The sequence below is a fragment of the Metopolophium dirhodum genome, chromosome 2 (genome assembly GCF_019925205.1).
Source record: "Metopolophium dirhodum isolate CAU chromosome 2, ASM1992520v1, whole genome shotgun sequence".
In the NCBI taxonomy this organism is placed as follows: domain Eukaryota; kingdom Metazoa; phylum Arthropoda; class Insecta; order Hemiptera; family Aphididae; genus Metopolophium; species Metopolophium dirhodum.
The window spans coordinates 11,663,508-11,677,713 of record NC_083561.1 but is presented as its reverse complement, the minus strand read 5'-3'; the positions used below and the strand labels follow the sequence as shown (position 1 = coordinate 11,677,713).

At 30.8% G+C, this 14,206-nt stretch overlaps 1 protein-coding gene across 2 annotated transcripts; it reads right to left on the bottom strand.

Moving 5' to 3' along the window:
• Nucleotides 1–12,845: 12,845 nt before the first annotated feature.
• LOC132939867 (uncharacterized) lies at nt 12,846–14,206 on the bottom strand. 2 transcript variants are annotated; one of them, XM_061007272.1, is made up of 3 exons: nt 13,882–14,206; nt 13,277–13,630; nt 12,846–13,213 (listed from the first exon to the last, which is right to left on the bottom strand). In XM_061007272.1, exons 1-3 carry the CDS (start codon nt 13,994–13,996, stop codon nt 13,137–13,139), a joined length of 546 nt encoding a protein of 181 aa, XP_060863255.1. In that variant the 5' UTR covers nt 13,997–14,206; the 3' UTR covers nt 12,846–13,136. The 2 variants fall into 2 exon arrangements, with proteins under 2 accessions (XP_060863255.1, XP_060863254.1); XM_061007271.1 differs by having other exon boundaries at nt 12,846–13,630.

Sequence of the window (14,206 nt, the reverse complement as noted above, 5' to 3'; positions counted from 1 at the left end):
CAACCCTAGGAAAAGACTAAAAAGGCGGTGGTGTCGGGACCTATTAATTTAGTTATTTAGTTAACTACCTAATCTTTATTTCTATTCATAACTTTATTGTTAACTTATTGAAATGTACATAAACAGCTGACAAAGTGTCTTCACTGGAAGGCTTCTTAAATCCGTCCTTTCCTCAAGCCACTTATTCTATTATCTATTTTACTTATTGTTCATTTTATTGTAACAGATTGTAAATAAAAATTATAAAAAAAAAAAAAAAAATATCATATGTGGACAATTCACCGAGCATGCTCAGCTCATGTCTTCCTTTAATAATGAATTAATTTAAATTTTGATTTTTGGAAATTTGAAATATACTTATAGAGTCACAGCCATAAATGCAAATACTTAAATTGACTTATAACATTTAAGAATTTTCCTGTGGCTTTACTAATAATTATTTTTTTCTAATAAAAATCACCTCGCACCCTCTTTTTATTTAAATTATTAGGTAATTGGATGACATTTTTGAAAATTATTGTGTATTTAATTCGAAATTTGAACCAGTAGTTATTGAGTTATTTAACTTTGAGTAGGTACTGGGTACCAAGAATAATAAGTTCACGCGATAATGGATTTGAAAGATAAGGCGGCTATGATTTGAAAATTTTAGTAATCAATATTGATCTAACGATATTATAATTTGTTCAAATTGTCCGAGTACAATAAATAGTATTTACATCTATAATCTATTTTATATGTTTGTAAAATCTTTTTTAAGGATTATTATCCTTTGTACATAGTATGTACCTACATTTTAATAACTTAGAATCTACTCATTTGAATATTAATTTCAATAGGTACCTGGTACATTTTCATTAAAAAAGATATAATCTGCTTGATAGTTTACAGAAAAAATGTCGGCTTACATTAGAAAAAAATAAGTTTGTGTCACCACAGGACCCTCCTTAAATGGTATTAAAAATCTAAATAATTGAAAATATGGTACTTAAATATAATAAAAATGTCTAAAAGTCAACATTTGATTGTTTAAGAAAAAATGTAGGAGACCCTGATTGGTGAATCATTCCGTACATGTACTGAGTCTGTCCAGTTAATGATCAAACGATCAATGTATGTCAAACGCTTTGTTGTAGCCCTTATTGTGTATATTGGACACGTTTAAAATTAAGATACATATTATACGTCATAATGTCATATATAATATTATATAAATAAAAAAAAATAGTATCAAAAATAATAATATTGAACAGAGTGTCGCACCCGCAATATTTTGGTCAGGAGCAGTGGCGTATTTACGGGGGGGATTTGGGGGATCAATCCCCCCCTTGGTATTTTTTTTTCCTATTATTAAAGGATTCAAGTATACATATATAGACACTGAATCGTCAACCGTTTTAGTATTTACTATGTATTTTTAATTTTTAATTTTTGTACATACAGCAAGAAAAAAATCAATTATAAGGTTATTAATAGACTGTTATTATTACGATTTACGACACTGAAACTCCGCAATGTCATAAATGAGGCGTTTTCTGTATAATATGCGGGTTGCACTCGACGTACCAGCTAGACACGGCTGTAGTACACTAGTACTGTACAGTTGTAAATTTGTAAAATTAAAACAAGATATATTAAAACTAAAATACCAAAATCAATATATTAAATTATGGTATTGTCTTATAATAGTATATTACATGTAATCACTATAAAAAAAAAATAATCACTTTATTGAGTATCGGAAATCGGCATTCTTATATTATTTGTGTGGAAAAACGACATTGGTATTTTTAGACGAAAAATTATTTGAATGTGCTGATAGTAATTTTATTTGTATAACATATTAATGTAACATATTATTTACATTTAAACGTAGAACATTAAAATCTACCTACTATAGTACTATCTTAACCATAATCATTTTGTCAAATGTTGTGTTTATTTTATAATCATTTACACTAAATTTTGTTGTGTGTAAAATTGTGTTGTAATTTCACCATTTCGGTCTTCGCCCTTCGGTGTTAAAATTTAAAATTAAGAGAACTACGCTGGACTACTTTTTTAAGCCACAAGTAAAGAAATCGAATATTTATGTGGAAATCGAAGATGTAAGTAAAAGAAATTCAATAATAATTAATTAATTATAATTATAAATTATCTCGTTATTAAAACGTATCTATTATTATATTATATATTTTTGAAATTTGAACAATCAATTAGGTACCAGTGGAAAAAACACTTGAAAACAAATCAGTGACAACCCCACAACCGCAGATATTAAGAATTAAGAACTAATATAAATGAATGCATTATAGAATATAATATAATACCATGCCACCATAGTATATTAATGTTTTATGAATATGTATATTGTAGGTATATTATGTTATAATTTGTCTTAGATAATTGTATCTGGTAATTGTTAAAGAGTTAATTCTCTAAGAATATTTTTTGAGTGTAAATTAAAGATTGAAATTTATTTCAAATCTAATGAAAAATAATCAATATGTTATTGTTATTCACTAAAATTAATGATTAATAATTATTGGTATTAAATGTTGTGTAAATTGTACAGTATGTAGTGAGTAAGTATAGGAAACCTCAAAGGGGGTGTGGGGGGAAAAGCCCCCCCACTATTACATATGTCATTCAGTGCCGCCTCATCCCCTCCCTTTAGCAATTCCTAAATACGCCGCTGGTCAGGAGGGCAACGAGTGAACGAGAACAGTTCGCCGCCAAAAAATAGTATAGTGTCCCATATTATCAAATATAATATATTATAATGTATGTCAAAACGCAGTAAAAATACTTTTCCGGTGACCGCGAATAATTATTGTTTGCGAGGCCGGAGATAAGACAGACGGTGGCATTTCACTGGGTACATAAAATTATTATAACCCAAGTCCACGTGCACCTCGAGCATCGGATCTGCTACATAATATTATTATTATATAATAATAATATGCGCATATTATACGATACGCGTTGTAGGTGTTTATTATAAGTTATAACAATATTAATAACGATATGCTCTGATGGTTTTCACTGTTTTCAGTCGTCAGTCACTGCACGCATATACCTAATATTATATGACATAATACAATATAATGTTGTACTGAGATGGAATTGTGTGTAAAAACGACGGACGTATCGGTTTATTTTTGAACACCGTTATAGTATAATAGTATATAAACTATACGCGTACGTCAGCCTGTGCTGAGTCACGGAAAAAGTCGTGAAACCGCCGCCGCCGCCGCCGCCGTCGAGTGGTGCGTCCGCGATGATTATTCGCATTATTCGCGCAAACATGATAATACCTACTATAGGTACATATATATATTATTATAACGTAATAATAATGACGTGTTCGACAAACAAACGTGAATAATTCGACGTTTATAATGCCGCGGTTCGCGTCGAGTGTTGACTAAAAATAATAAATAAAATGTGATTCTACGACGGCGGCGCGGTGTTCGTGCGAAAAAAGAACCCTCGAGTCCTCCTTGAGTCCGCGTTTATTTATATCCGGATTCGGTGGACGGTGTTTGTATTTCGTTCGTTTTGTCCGCGACCGGTCAAAAGCGCTCTTTCCACGACTCGACGACACGGCGTTTGTAGACGCATTAATATAAGCTAACAATTATTAATATTATTAATAAGGAGCACACTGCTGGGGTTGAGCCTACCCCCCCCCCCCCCCCCCAAAAAAAAAGAAAGAATGTCGTAAAAGGCCATATTTAAATATGTAAACTAATATCGTTCAATTTTTGATCGGATTACATAAATTCAGAAAAATAATTTTATAATATAACATATTGAACAAGGTTTTATGGATACATCCAAACAGAAACTACCATTTTAATAAGAAGTTGTAGTCAAATACGAACACTACGATCCACGAAAACAAATACCTAAGTGAATACTATGATTATAATTAAATTAAAAAGTTGAATAATTAAAATGTTTTGAAAATACAATCTGTCAACGTATTCGCTCCGTACTATAACGTATAAAATATAATAAATTTCTGTATAGTGTGTATAGTGTATACACTTTAAATATCTATTGATTTATAAATTGTTAGACTTTTTAAAAGGTAATCAATTTATTTTCGCTCTGAAAAAGTGATATGTTAATAAAAACTAACTGGCACTGCAGTGAATGATAATAAATATAAACATTCTTAATTTTTAAAGTAATGTTGGTTTTGTTAAATTGTTCCACTGTTTCAGGGCAACTATATTCTACCTTTTTACTTTTATTAAAACTTACAACTCCTAATTTTTAATTGAAAATTATTTCGAGCGTAATTCATGTAAATTGTCTATATTACCGTCTATTTTAAGCGCAGTTTGAGTATATTTAGGTAACAACTACGTGCTACATCGTCTTGATCGTCGACATTAAGACTCTAATAATTATCTTCATAGTCTGCAGACTAAAGTCAAATTAATATCACAAATCATGCGTCATACGTCCCGCGTGTATACACACGTACGTTCAATTTAAATAATTGGATGTTACGTTTTATGACACAAATAAAGGGGGCTTTGGTGGACTAATCCTTCCAAAATCAAACAAGCCCCCACTAACAATATACGAGCGATATACCATACTTAATACAGTATTATTGTCTTTCTCTTACAGGGCTAAACTTTTTAAAAAAATTAGGTGACTGAACCCCTACTGAGACTTTTTTCATATTTGGACGCGTTATACGGAATATCGAGTAAATCACGCATATATGCGTTACATATATTCGAACGTTATTTCTTACATTTTGCGTGACGCACACTGTACGAGTGTTATTTATTATTACATTTCGTGGAACCGAATTAATTTGTCATAATATTATTTATTTTATTATACACTACGATATTATTATAACAACGCGAGTCTCGATTAAGAATATTAATTATGAGATATTATCAAATAAATATTCAAATACTAATATTAATCGTGATATTCATTAATATTTATTGTATTTTTAATCGACCGATTAGAATATAAATCGACGTTTGTTTATTATCACACGTAATTTAAGTGTCTTAATCCAATTTGTTCCTTTTGTGTCGTTGGCTAGCATATATAGGTACTAACTATTGAGTACTTTACTGTACTTGGCTCGGTTTTACAATATTAACATATAAATTATAATATACTTTGCACGAGTGATGATGAGGTGGGTGCCAAAATGGAAGTTTCCGATTTTTCTTTTCGTAGTGGATATTATGATACCTACCTAAGTAGACCCCTTTACCTACTTGGCCTACAGTTCAACGTTTGTGACCACAATATGGTGTATAAACAATGCACATATTATACACCATAATAGGGCACCCTAGGTACACAATAAAGTATCGATTCATTTACATTACCATAGTAAAATAGCATAGACTTATAACTTATAAAGTGCTCGATAAGTGACATAGTCTCCTACAATACTATAAGTCTATAAATAACTCTCCAATAGCTTGTCAAATCTTTACGCCCCAAAACGAGTTTTATCATAAATTCGTTTATAAAACTTAAGCTCCTCAAAATATTGGGTGGCTACCAATTTCTTATTACGCTAATTGTAACGCACCTATATAGTAAAAATAATAATTTTTCATTGGTATGATATACTTTGAAGCCCAGGCACGGTGCCACTTTACGGGACTTAGAATTTGGAGCCCAGGGTAATTTCACCCCCCCGAGGCCCCGACCTCCCCCTAAATACGCCTCTGATTTAACTTCCTATACCATATATTACACGTCACGCGATACGTAATATCAATATGTTACTATGTTAAGCCGGTAATGTCATATCCGTAATACATGAGCTAAATAAGTCAGACTCGCTCCGATTCCGATTATATCGATCATCAATTTTCTTTCGAGTGTCATATTATAGTATGACATCGTTATCCCAGGTATTTGGTCGACACACAAAGTGAACGGCGGCGGCCGAAAGAGTCGACGTACGTAACTATATATAGTCGATATTTCTTCTTCTCCTTATTCGAACGGAAACGTCGTTGCATTGTAAGTAATTGGAAATAAATCGCGTCCTTGTCACGCGTTCTCGCGTCCAATATGCGTCGGGCTGTGTAGTCGTGTGCATTATTTCTGTCGTCGGACGGCCTTGGGTTTCGCACGCGCGTAAACGGACGTCGGGCGGCTGGACCGGACGTCCATGGGACGCGATAGAGTCGCCGCCGCGCCGTCCTCTCCTCGTGCGGTGCGCGCCTGGCGACGAAAAAACGGCATTTTTACGGTGCTAACGAGGCACTCAAAGGCTAGGACCCGTACGGCATACAGTACCTAAAAGGTTAAATTATAATACAGCACAAACATGTCGTACCACACACGAATCACCATAATATTATACTTTGAAAATACCCAAACTTAACTTGGGAAGAGCTCTGTCCTTATTACCAAAATATGCAGTCTTAAACGGTTTTACAATAAATTGTTGTACAACGCTTAATCATACAATAATATCGAATTTATTGCAGAAGTAATATACTTAATTTTAAAAAATATAAAATAACACTTGTTTTCCAAACCGTTTTATCACTTTAATAGAATAATAGCTAAGAGTTAATTATTGACTATATTAGCGGTTCCCAAAGTGAGCGCCACTATGTCTTTACAGGGGCGCAGCTCTGCCGTAGAATTTTATATGATCCAAAAATAAATTTGAAAACCCAACCATGGCGGTGATGAAAATAATTACGATTATGTAAATAAAAATGTATAAATTAAATGATATAAATATTGTCATATTACCCATCACAATCTTTACTGATTTTTATTTAATTTTTCTATTTTTTATGATTAGTCATGAGATGACTTGGGAAAGGGTGTCCTAAGAAAACCTTGCTTCAAATAGAGCACCGCAAACCAAAAAGTTTGGGAACCCCTGAACTATATAGATTGTCGAAATCTCAGTCTATATGATCCACTTTCAATGGTAATCGTTAACATATTTGAATAATTTTTAATTAAAAGCCAATTATTATTCATTTATTATATTTACTGTATATCGATTATCGACCTTAATCAGAATTAGGGAGGAAGCTATGGAACCATTCTTATATCTTGGGTTCAATTATAGTAATGATGTAGCACAGAATAGATTTAATTTAATCTATTCTGTGGCCATAGTATCGTATACTGCTTGTAAATTAAATATTAAAAATAAAATTTTGAATTGGTATTTTTTTTTATCAAACTAAATCATGAATCAAGATATGCAACTATGTCTTTAGGTTTATCATAACTATGTCTTTTTTTATTTTATTCGTGACCATTGACCATAATTCAATCGAACTATTATATATTAAAAACATTATACACAGTACACGCTTAATAAAATTCACACTACACTAAATCACATTTCTTACTAAATTACTGTAGGTCTGTATACTCTTTAATCCACTATATTTGCGAAGTGCGATTATATTTCCAAATTGCAGGCTTTAGCCCATACGATTTTTAAATGTTATAATATTTCATATATTTTTATTTATTTAGTATATCAAAAATATTACTGAGCCTCGCTGAATACAGAAAGGCCCAGGATAAAAATATATCCTACTAAATTAATCCTACCAACATTGTAGACTTTTGAATCTACATTTGGGTTTTTTTTCAGTCAACGAGGCTGGACTTCAGTATACTCAGTTCAAAACAAATATTTTGACCAAAACAGGTTGTGAGGGATGATTCCATATTTCCCATACCTATAAGTCAACCATTATAGTTTTCACGGCCACTGAAAATCGAACGCACCGCCGTAGAATCGACATTTCAGCCCATAACGTTGTCGTATATGATCTTATAAGTTATAGCGGCGTAAAATGTAACAGGACATTCAAATCTAAAAGACGAGTAAAAAATAGTGTAGGTATAATGATATCGTATCTCGACCGTTAAGCTCTGCGGGCCGTAGATTTTAATATTTGAGTAATTTCAAGTGGGGGGAATTCAGACCGTGGTTTTATACTAACTATATATATATAAACTTAATACAAATAATAATATTTAATGACGATAATGGTTCCGGACGACGAATCATCCGGACCGATACATCATTGCCGTTTCACGTTTAATCCTGTACAATATTAACGTAGCGATTGTTCTCGGTTTATTTCTTGACATCGACAATAATAAAATTGACTAGGTACTTAAAGACAACAACTCTTGTCACATTTCATACTACATTTCGCGTGCCCTACTTCGATTATTCTTCGGTGGGTTTTGCACCCATGCACGATTGTTTGCCTATAGTCCGACGACTACGGCGGGCTTAACTCCGGAGTGTCTTATTCAATAATTAATTATTTTGTATGCCTCAACTGCCCCGAAGTCCATATTATTATACATAGACTATAGTATACTTGCATTCGCCTGTTTTTTTACTTGAATTTGTTTCGATTTTAGTTTTTACAGCGGAAAAGACTTTCTAAATATTGTCATACCATGACATGTCGGTTTGCTAAATATATGATAGCAAATTGTGTCTTTGTCGCTATAGATGATGAATAGTTACATAGAAATGTATTTGCTTGCCGATCTCCTATATTTAGAATTATCCATACGACAGCACCGGTTTTAGGTAAGACTCAAATTATTAGATTTACGATGTTAGATCCGCTTAAAATAATTTGTCTACCTAAAACTCAGTAAAAAATTTAATATTATAAATGATATTCAAATTTTATACTTTCATAAAATTAATTTTTTTTTCTAAAAATCTCTTTTTAAGATATAATCTCTTTGGGGATTGTTTGAACTTTGAACTGCCAAAACCTTCTTTTCATAATACCTCTGGTTAGTGGTTTATGTTTAATTAATTAAGTTAAGTCATCTAATTATTTTACTCTTTGGTGAAATTGGGTAAGATAATTTGTAGTAAGTTATAAATAGTAATTAGATATTGGAGATTTGCTATAAATAATTATGATGTTATAAATAATAATAATATATACGTAATATATATTATATATTAATAAGAACAAAGCAAATAAAAAGTTAGCTGATGCCTGGTATAGTATCACACTAAAAAAAAGTAGGTCAGCGCAATTCAGTGGTGGATGTTTGTCCATCGTCTCCTTCGGGCCTCGGACAGGATAGTGTAATTTCACTGTATTCGATTTGAATGCAATGATTGCATTCGATAAAAAAACGATTCTGAGCGGACGAGGGAATCTTTTTTATTTAATTTTATTCGTTTCTATGGTGATAAACAAAGCGTTATAAGAACAGCTTAAGAACGATTTATATAAATAGGTAATTTATATAATTATAACTATAATTTATAATTAGGAAATATCATAAAAATGAAAAAAAATATAAAATAAAAGAAAAAGCTCATAAGTTGCTCAAATGTTTTGAAAATTTTACCATGTCTAGGTAAGGCTAATATAAGTAAACAACTCAAATTTCAAGTTTTTACGAATGTTTTAAACCAAAAAACAACAAAAAACTCCCAAAATTAAAATCTCTATAAATAGCTCAAAAATTTTCCGAACTTTAAACCGTAAGGAACAAAATCCTAATTCCTAAATACAACAAAAAATAAAAGATTCTATATTTGATACTTTTGAGCAAGTTTAGAGGGAGAAAAAGTGTTTACAGAATAAAAAAGAAATAAACATCATTGTAAAACCATAACATTCCTCGCTCCGCTCAGAATCTAAAAATTACTTACTAATTATTATACATTTATACGAGTAATAATAAATTGATAAAAACCAAAATAGAGATTTTTGAATCTTATATTTACTTTAATATTTGCGTACCTAATGGTTATTGTATGAACATATTGTACATTTTTACAGTTAGCTTGACGGTTCATAATTAAAGTAATTCTCATTCCCAAATGAGTTAACAGATATAATAGTAATTATTTGTAATATGTTTGCATAACAATAGATAATAGGCAATAGATGGTTATAATGACTATTGTAAATATTTTGCTATTAACTTTGCTTATTGAATACCTACTATATAATTAAACTGCAGAGTCAAGTGCTTATTTGTAAACAAAAAAAAAACATAAATATATGTATATATTTGTATAAATGGCAATTCATGAACAATTATGAAAATATTTTTTTGTAACGCCTGCACCGAAAGTTTGGTTTTCGATAGCGGTTGAAGCGTTATTGGAAAGCGTCCTTTTGGGGAATCCCCAAAAATTCTGCGCGCACATTTCACGCGCGTATACCCTGCACAAATAGACACTAAAATCTATACCACGGTCGTCGGTCCTTACAAAACATAAACTTTTGGTTACATCTTATAATCATATTATAACCTCCATGCGTGACGCTTAAAATAAATATAACCAAATCGTTTCTTTCATGAAATATTGTTGTTGTATAGATTCCTGCATTACCTTTGCCGTGATCGATGAATGCAGAGGCGTGACAAAAAATGGTATGTGTGGATTGTGCGGGAAGGCAATTTCCGCCCTTGCCACACAATATACTACGATGCGATGACCGGAATTAATAATATGTTTAATATACACGAGACTCTTACTATATAATATATATTAATAATATATTAAATTCCTTATATTCATGTTAAGTAAGTTGTGTAAAAAGTCACACACAACCACTCCAAGTTTCCAACCCATTTATATAAAATCTATCATGTCACTCACTTCCTGGAAACCCAATAAGAAGACTCAAGTGCCAGTGACTAAGACATTTTCTCAGTTAACATAGGAAATGTGCTAAATATAAAATATAAATAATACAAACACCTGCCGAAGTGCTGTCACTGGATGGTTTATTCAACAAATGTACAAGTCCTTTTATTATTCGTTTAGCACTCATGGTTATTGTCCAGCCAATGTATAGATTGTGTATGATTTTAAAATAGTTTTAAAAAAATGTAAATATCAATGAATTTTAATCATTATTTTCTATAAAATTTCATACCACATTATTATACAAATTACAAATAAATTAAAAGCTTAATCTTTATGAAATACTGTATAGGTACATTGAATATTATAATTATTTACATAGTCACTTGGTTAATTGAATACCTACAACGTTTTTATTTAGTGAAACTTGACAATAGGGCGTAGTCTATACCTATGTAGTTACTTCAGCTGCCAACATACTCGTATTGTGGCTTTGTTCGGGATTTTATAAAAGATCCTTGTGACATAATAATTGTTAAGAAATTATAATAATAAGTCAATAGAATTTCTTAAATCGAGACGTGAACAAATTTATATTCTGGATGTCGAAAAACTTCCACACGAAGGAATTGTAATTAGTACATTTAAAATTTGTATGTTTAAGAGGACGTCACACCCGCATGTGTTGTCTCCGTCTTACACACGTACGACATAGACAAAACGCGTTTTGAGTCTGAGTAAAACTCGCTCAATTATGGTGTTAGAATAAAACTTAAAAGCACCTATTACAAAACTAAACTATGACAATATTTTGGAGGGCAAGACGTAGAGTTTTTTTAAAAATTTTAAAAATTGAAAAGTTAAAGGTAGGTATACCTTAATTTATTTTTAAAATGTTGACATTTTTGCTATTTCTAAACGATATAATGAACGTTATAATATTGGGTATAATGGAAAAAACGCAACGATTTGCCCTGAGAAATATTGTCACATAATAGGTATTTTTACTCTAGATCCAAAATTGAGCGAGTTTCACTCAGACTGCGTAGACGCGTTTTGTCTATGCCGTACGTGTAAGACGGAGACAACACATGTAGGTGAGACGTCATCTCAAGAATAATTCTAGACTATGATAAAACATGAATCGTGATATATTATGGTTATGTGTTTCCATTATTTTTACTACTTTTACTTAAGCCATCTACACTCTACATACGTAGCTAGGGACAATAAATATAAAGAAGGATGTAATGTCGACATATCATAATAAGTGCAGGTGTGAATGTTTGGAGTGAATTTACCTGTCCTTTTGGCCTCTTTGGAACTTTTGCAGTTGCTATTCCATTTAAATGCCTATTAATCCTATTAGATAGTCCTAATGTCCTACACGTCATTTAAAAATAATCCTTTCCGTAAATTGACACAGCTGGCCAATGATGACCCACCATTCAATATTTGTTTTTTTTTATTTTTATTACTCGTAGGGCAGAGGACTTGTGGCATTTGCATATTTGTTTTGCATAGTCACAAGAATAGCACAGTGCGAAACAAATCTTTTTTATGCTTTCACAAAGCTAGTTTAGAAATTTCATTTTGAATATAGGTAAATGCATATTTCGAGTTTTTTTCGTTTTTAGTGCATATTTCTTAAATTTTGAAGACATATTTTAACTTGATTAATAATTTTACCAATTTTTTCTCTACTAACGACTTTATTTTAATTAATCCAACCAAAACATAAATTTATTTTAATTTTTGTCGTATAATATGGTTTTTAAATGGCCGAGGGCAAAATATCATTTAGCATGAAAATTCGTTTTGAAACGAAAAGCCTAAACTATACATGTATTGTTTCGACGTTGTACCGAATTATTATTGAACAAAAATATCTGTTTGGGTCATTTTTGTCGGTTGATACCGAGTTGCGGTCGAGATTATAACAGGTAAAAAAAAAATCCGAGTTGCGGTCGGGATCAAAACAGGTTAAATATCAAAATAGGTAAAAATCCTAGTTGTGGTAAAAAAATATGATTAATAATTATTATGTTTTTAATATTGACATAGTTGCATATTATTATGCTAAATACAAAAATGAAACGGTCAAAATACGTTACGTCAAAATACAAATTTATAGTTAGTTTATTTAGTTTATTAAATTATAATAAAGTCACATTTTAAAATACAAAACACACATTCAACGAATAAAATTAATACATTTATAATATTAAACCGGTTCATATTTGTATGATACACATTTCACAAATGTCAGCGAGTCAATTTGTTTTTTCAAATACTGTTGTATTTTATTTTTAATACATTTCTGATTTATGCTCTCGCTTTTTTTATTAGTTTCCAAAACTAAAAACACATTTCCCACTTCATCTGGAGGGAGAAAAGTCAATCCAAAAAAGTAGTGTAACCATTTTCCAATTTCCGAGTTCTTATTCTTGTACTCTAAAGTCAGTCCTAATCCCATTATTTTTCTCCATCAGGCTTGACTGAGATGAAATCTGCATCCAATCAAAGTGGTGTCCGGGAATTCTTTTCTTGGAGCTTGAAGAATTCCTTTTTCAAAATCAGAAACTATATGTTGTGGTTTAAATATTAAATTAATTTCCAAACATTTACTTTTCAGCGTAGACATAACAGTTGTGTACGATAAATCTTTTTTATCTTTTAATAAACTTAGTGCAACAGGAACATATTTGTTATTTTTGAAACCAATAACTGTAAACATCTGCTGAAATAATTTTGTACAATAGTTAAAAGTGGCATCCACTAAAATAGTTTCAACACTGCACATGAATTTCAAATTACTTTCGCATGAAAATATTATTATATTGCATGATTTATCGTTGAATATTACTAAATTTTCTCTTTTCGTACATATCACTTCGTCCATATCCAAATAGTCATGTACATCGTCCATACATTTTGGTAACTTTGGTAATCGTTGTAATTTTGCACGATTAATATTTTTCCCTAAAAATCAATAGTTTGGAATTTAAATAGGTAGAAAAATGAAAACGAAAATAAACAAAAAAACGTTGTTAATTTGAAATCAGAAATTTTGAATTTTCTAATTTTTATAAAAATTATAATTATGATTTAAAATTTAAATATTAAGAACAATAAAGATTAATTAAAAATAACTATTATAATTTATGAGAAATTTTGTATTACATTTTAAAATTTTAGGTATTTCACCTATATTATTAATTTAATTTATTTACCTATGCGAATCATGTCTCTGTCTGTGAATGTATTCAAAATATTGACATCTTTCTCCACCTCTTGACGAATTATTTTCCTTGGCCTTTCCGAAAATGATAATTCATCAGCCTTCATTTTTACCGAGTTGTTTATCTTCTGTCTGTCTTTTTATGGTCATTTTGCGTTCTTGAAAATAAGTGTTTTTCCCCGATAGTGTAGAGTTTTGCATTGCAATTTTTATTAGTGCAACTCCAAGACATTTCTCCTGTCTTAAGCAGACGGTACTCTCTAAATTTAAAATTATTTAATACAAGCAAAATTTTCCCTTTTTCACTATACATTACA

Excerpts from the sequence above, each read along its gene's own strand:
- LOC132939867 (XM_061007271.1), bottom strand. The coding sequence starts at position 13,996 with ATGAAGGCTGATGAATTATCATTTTCGGAAAGGCCAAGGAAAATAATT. Across the intron at positions 13,631-13,881 it reads CAGAGACATGATTCGCATAG|GGAAAAATATTAATCGTGCA; the intron begins GTAAATAAATTA and ends ATTGATTTTTAG.